Here is a 5,189-nt window from a genome sequence, read left to right on the forward strand (position 1 = left end):
AATTTCATTACAACCAAATTAAAAATGGAGAAGAGAATGGCCTCACTAATCACCACTCTTTTAGTGGTATTAGTGTCTCTAATTAGCTTCCCTTCCCAAACCACAGCCGATGATTATAAGTATGCTTCTCCACCGCCACCGGTGAAGAAATACTCGCCCCCGCCTCCAAAGAAACCCTACGTCTACAAATCACCACCACCTCCACCACCGCCAAAGAAACCCTACTACTACAAATCACCTCCTCCACCGCCACCTCCCAAGAAACCCTACGTATACAAATCACCTCCTCCACCACCGCCTCCTAAAAAACACTACGAGTACAAATCACCACCACCTCCACCGCCTCCTAAGAAGCAATACGAATACAAATCACCACCACCTCCACCACCACCAAAGAAGCACTATGAGTACAAATCACGTCCTCCTCCACCACCTCCTAAGAAACCATACGTTTACAAGTCCCCTCCACCACCACCACCACCAGTTTACAAATACAAGTCCCCTCCACCACCGCCACCACCGGTTTACAAATACAAATCCCCTCCGCCACCACCACCAGTTTACAAGTACAAGTCCCCACCGCCGCCTCACTACTAGGCAGTGAGGGAGATACATTGGAATTTTACTTAATATGTTTTGTGAAAATAAGGGACACTTTTTATTTCATATGTAATGTAGTGTTGTTGCATGGTGTGTTTCTTTTGTGTGAGCTGTTGTTATTGTAATGTTTTTCATGCATGATCATATTCCTGAATAAATATAATTTCATGTCATCTTTTTTCTAGTTACTTAGTATTATAGGGTCTGGCTCATATAAAAATAATTTTATCCTACTACTCCTATTAAATAAGGACCATCGATGTAATTTATATGAGGGTTCCTAGTTAATTTAGATGAATTTACTAAGCATAAATGTAACTTGGAATTTTATTCTCGAACTATATATAGATGACGGTTCCTAGATAATTACATAACGGCTGTTAAAAGGCATGCATGGATGTTATTTTCAGGGATTTTTTTTCATGAAAGTTACATATTAGGGATTTTTTTTTCATGAAAGTTACCCATAAAAATTGTAACACCCGTACATTTAATTTATAGGTAATTAATCGTACTATTATGTAACTTTCATGAAAAGTACGATTAATTACCCATAAATTAAATGTACGGGTGTTACAATTTTTATAGCACATTGTTTTTAGTTGCCGATGAAAACCTTTTAAATATACGGGAGTACTTGATTCAATTCTCGAAAGCAGGGTGAAATTTGTCACACGATCAAAAAGAAGAAATATTCACCTCTCATTAGTTCAAATCCACTTGTAAACCTTCTACACCCATCATATTGAATATTCAAAGCAATTAAGGAATACTATATTGAAGATTAATTCAATATAACAATATCATTTTTACGCATTGTCTAGTTTATAACATGACTTTTAAAATCAGTGTAATAACAAGATCGATCAGTCAATTTTTAATTAAATTAAAGTTGATATAAACTACACGGTCGGCCATCGCCGTTGCATTTTTTCTAATATATTTTCAATTAAATTAAAGCTGATCCGGCCACTTTAAACAATGTCGTTGCAATTGTTTTAACTTCCTATGTACCACAGTCAATTGTAATTCAAAAAACCAAATGTAGCTAACTAAGGTCTTGTTTTTTATTCAAAATTAATAAATGACATTGTAAACTAGAAAATGAGTAAAAGAATTGGGACTATAATTACTCTTTTATGTAACAAAAGTTGCTCAGTAAAATATGTCTATGGAGAACCAAGGAATCGATGGTAAAACAACAAACTAGACAAAATACAAAAGCAAAAATTGCCGAAGGCACTGATATAGTGACTACATCCGTACAAACAACAAAATAGCCAAAGATTTGTCATATCCACAATAACGCATATTTGAAAGAAACATTTTTTTTAGATCCACGAACTTTGCCAAAGTATCATTTTAGGTCCGTGAATTTTGAAAATATCATTTTAGATCCGTCAACTACAAGTTAATATCATTTGAGGTATTTTGAACTTTTTCCGAACGAAAATGCCCTTAAGGCCTTCAAAGGGCAATTTGGACAATTTTTTCGCCACTCATCTTGCGTCAGAGACTTAGAGTCCAACAATTTTTAATGGCAATTTTTTATATTTAAATTCAATTTGGATGGTAATTAATCTCCATTCTGAAATTCATATAATTAATACTCCGAATGACAATCCAAATTAATAGCTATCTAATTTCAATACAAATAAACCAAATGTAATTGACAAATCACCTATAGTACGTAAGTTCTTAAAATGCAGTTTAGATTGAAAAAATAAAATAAAAAATCAAGTCTCAATTCACTATCCCTGAATAATTGGTCATCTAATAATTGAAAAACTAACACAGATTTTTTACGGCAAATTTAATTATATTTAAATTCAATTTGGATGGCAATTGAATTAAATAGTAGTAGAAAAAATTGTTGGACTCTAGGTCTTTGATGCAAAACGAGTGGCGAAAGAATTGTCCAAATTGCCCTTTGAAGGCATTAAGAGTATTTTCGTCCAGAAAAGTTCAAAATACTTTAAATGATATTAACTTGTAGTTGACGGACCTAAAATGATATTTTCAAAGTTCACGGACTTAAAATGATACTTTGGCAAAGTTCGTGGACCTTAAAAGATGTTCCGTCTATTTTTTAAACAATTGTAATTGATATTTATGATGTATAATACTCTTCATCCACGATTTAAAGATATGTTTTGACTCATCACGAGTTTTAAGAAATTGTGACTCTATAAAGAAAAATGGCTATAAAAAGTTAATGGAATGAGGATCTCACTTTTATATTTTAGTTTGATAATAGAATATGAGTATAGTGATTTAATGGAATTTGAATTTGCTTATCAAAAATGAAAAAATAAAAAATAAAGAAAATTTTAACCCGCGATTGTTCTAAAATAGTAAAATGAGTCATTCTTTCCAAGATCCTTCTTGGAACTCTCAGTATGAACTATAAGTGATGTGATGTTGAAACCGTTACGCTTAGGGCTGACAATTTTTGGCACGACACGATAACACGACACGAACCCGCACGAAATTAATGGGTATGTATCAAAGCTTATTGAGTTCGTGTCCTTATCGTGTCGACACGATAAGGACACGAAAATTTCGTGTCGTGTTCGTGTTACACGTTAAGTATACTATAATATTATTTCGTGTCGTGTTCGTGTTACACGTTAAGTATATATAATATTAATTTTATTTTTATTTATTTTAAAATTTTAAAATTTAAAATTAAAATTAAAATTTTCATATTAGAAATAATATTAATATATTATAATATTATTATTATTGTTTTGTTATCGTGTTGTGTCGTGTATGTGTTGTTATCGTGTCGTGTTGACCCGAAGTGGTTCATGTTGTTAATGTGTTCGTGTCGTGTTCGTGTCTGAGGGTAGCGGCTCGTGTTCGTGTTCGTGTTTGGAGTTTTCTTAACGAGTCGTGTTCGTGTTTGTTGTTATCGTGTCGTGTCGTTATCGTGTCGACACGATAACGACACAACACGCACGATTTGTCACCCCTAGTTACGCCATTGAAGAAGCAAAGATTTATGGAAGTTAGATGTGATGACTAACTAAGCTCACAATATTACCAGTAAGCGACGAGACATTAAAGTCCAGCTAAAAGACTTGTTGCAGGAGTTAATTTGAGTCATAATCAATAGGAGTAATTTGTAGTGTATGTTGAATAATAGTAATAGTTTGTTTGGTAAAATATTAAATATTTGGACTACAGTCTACATCGACTACGTGGACCTATTGCATGACAATTAATGTTCATGGAGAAAAAAGACTAAATAACAAATATGTATAAATATACAAATATAACCGTGTTGAAATTTATAGTAGTATAACTTCGGATTGTCAATTTTATTGACTAACTATTTTGAAATAAAGTTATTCTTATTCCACAAGAAAGAGAAATCCCGTGGATATTACAATTACAAAACAATTTTATTGACTAACGAGTTTTAAAATGACACAATGAGTATGTGTTTATACGATATATCAAGAATGTTATAACTATACATTCATAATTATTTCGGTAATAACAATAAAAAATGTGTTAAGAGTACATGTGCAGTTAAAAAAATCTAAACAAATTGGGATATTATAATTACAAAATAAAATTCATTGAGAAGACTTGTTAATTTGTTTCCAATATCTTCTCTAATTTAATTTGTTAATGTTTTAGTATAGTTTTAAATTTTTTTAGTTAAGATGGAGAAATATCCTAACAACTTGGTTGCATTTGTGCTATCGAAAATTTTGGGGTAAGTAAAGAAGAAAGAGCAGCTATCATCTTTAATTTCCTATTCGTCTATTTGCAACCAAAGACGTATGGTTAAATTGTTACTATCCAAAGACAACCCTTACATTTTGAAATTCCAAAACATTTTCCAATTGCCTTAAATTCCATGTGGGCCTTATATAGATTACTATTTTTTACCCAAACTAGAATTATGAATTCTTGATTTCGTGTCATTTCATTGAAGAGTAAAAGCCTTCACTATTTGGGAAATTAGGAAAGTTTGACTACTTGAAAAGGATAAAGTTGATGTTGCATTCCTATAGTAATTTTTTTTGTACTAGCGAACGTAACGTGCGATTGTACGTGATTGGTGAAATTATAATAGTGTGTAGCTCAATTTAAAAATCCAAGAGAATTTATCATTGCATGCGTGCACGCCATAAAAAATCATTTTACGTGTGTACTAAATCAATAGTGTAAACATAGTAAATATTTAAAATTTTGAGCATAAAAGCTCTGCCATAAAAGATAGTTGCACTTTAAATCCCAAATATTGATCTTTTGTTGTGACAAGTAAAAAATTGCAATAGACATCTGACGCTGAAATTGACAATACACGGACAACTCAAACAATATGTTCGAAAGCTCTCAAATTATTTTTAAATTTTTATGTTAAATATATATCTAAACTTGTGCAACAAATGGAAAATTAAAACGTTATTAAATAGTACTTTGAAGATTGGATCTAATTCAACATTCAAAATTAGATTGAATTTGCTATTTTCTTTCTATAGTAGTAGAAAAAATTACTACACACATCCATCACCACAGATTCATATGGGGTGTTTCATCCATCATTCAAATTGGACATAAACCATATTCAA

General features: G+C 31.8%; 1 protein-coding gene across 1 annotated transcript; it reads left to right on the plus strand.

The window, feature by feature from the left end:
* Nucleotides 1-773, plus strand: LOC125221357 (uncharacterized). Its single transcript, XM_048123477.2, has one exon. It carries the CDS (start codon nucleotides 25-27, stop codon nucleotides 595-597), a length of 573 nt encoding a protein of 190 aa, XP_047979434.2. The 5' UTR covers nucleotides 1-24; the 3' UTR covers nucleotides 598-773.
* The last annotated feature ends 4,416 nt before the right edge of the window (nucleotides 774-5,189 follow it).

Source organism: Salvia hispanica, chromosome 1 (genome assembly GCF_029641045.1).
Source record: "Salvia hispanica isolate PSC_SH4W2 chromosome 1, Shi_PSC_v1, whole genome shotgun sequence".
Classification (NCBI taxonomy): domain Eukaryota; kingdom Viridiplantae; phylum Streptophyta; class Magnoliopsida; order Lamiales; family Lamiaceae; genus Salvia; species Salvia hispanica.

Coding starts and splice junctions, on each gene's coding strand:
- LOC125221357 (XM_048123477.2), top strand. CDS start 25: ATGGAGAAGAGAATGGCCTCACTAATCACCACTCTTTTAGTGGTATTA.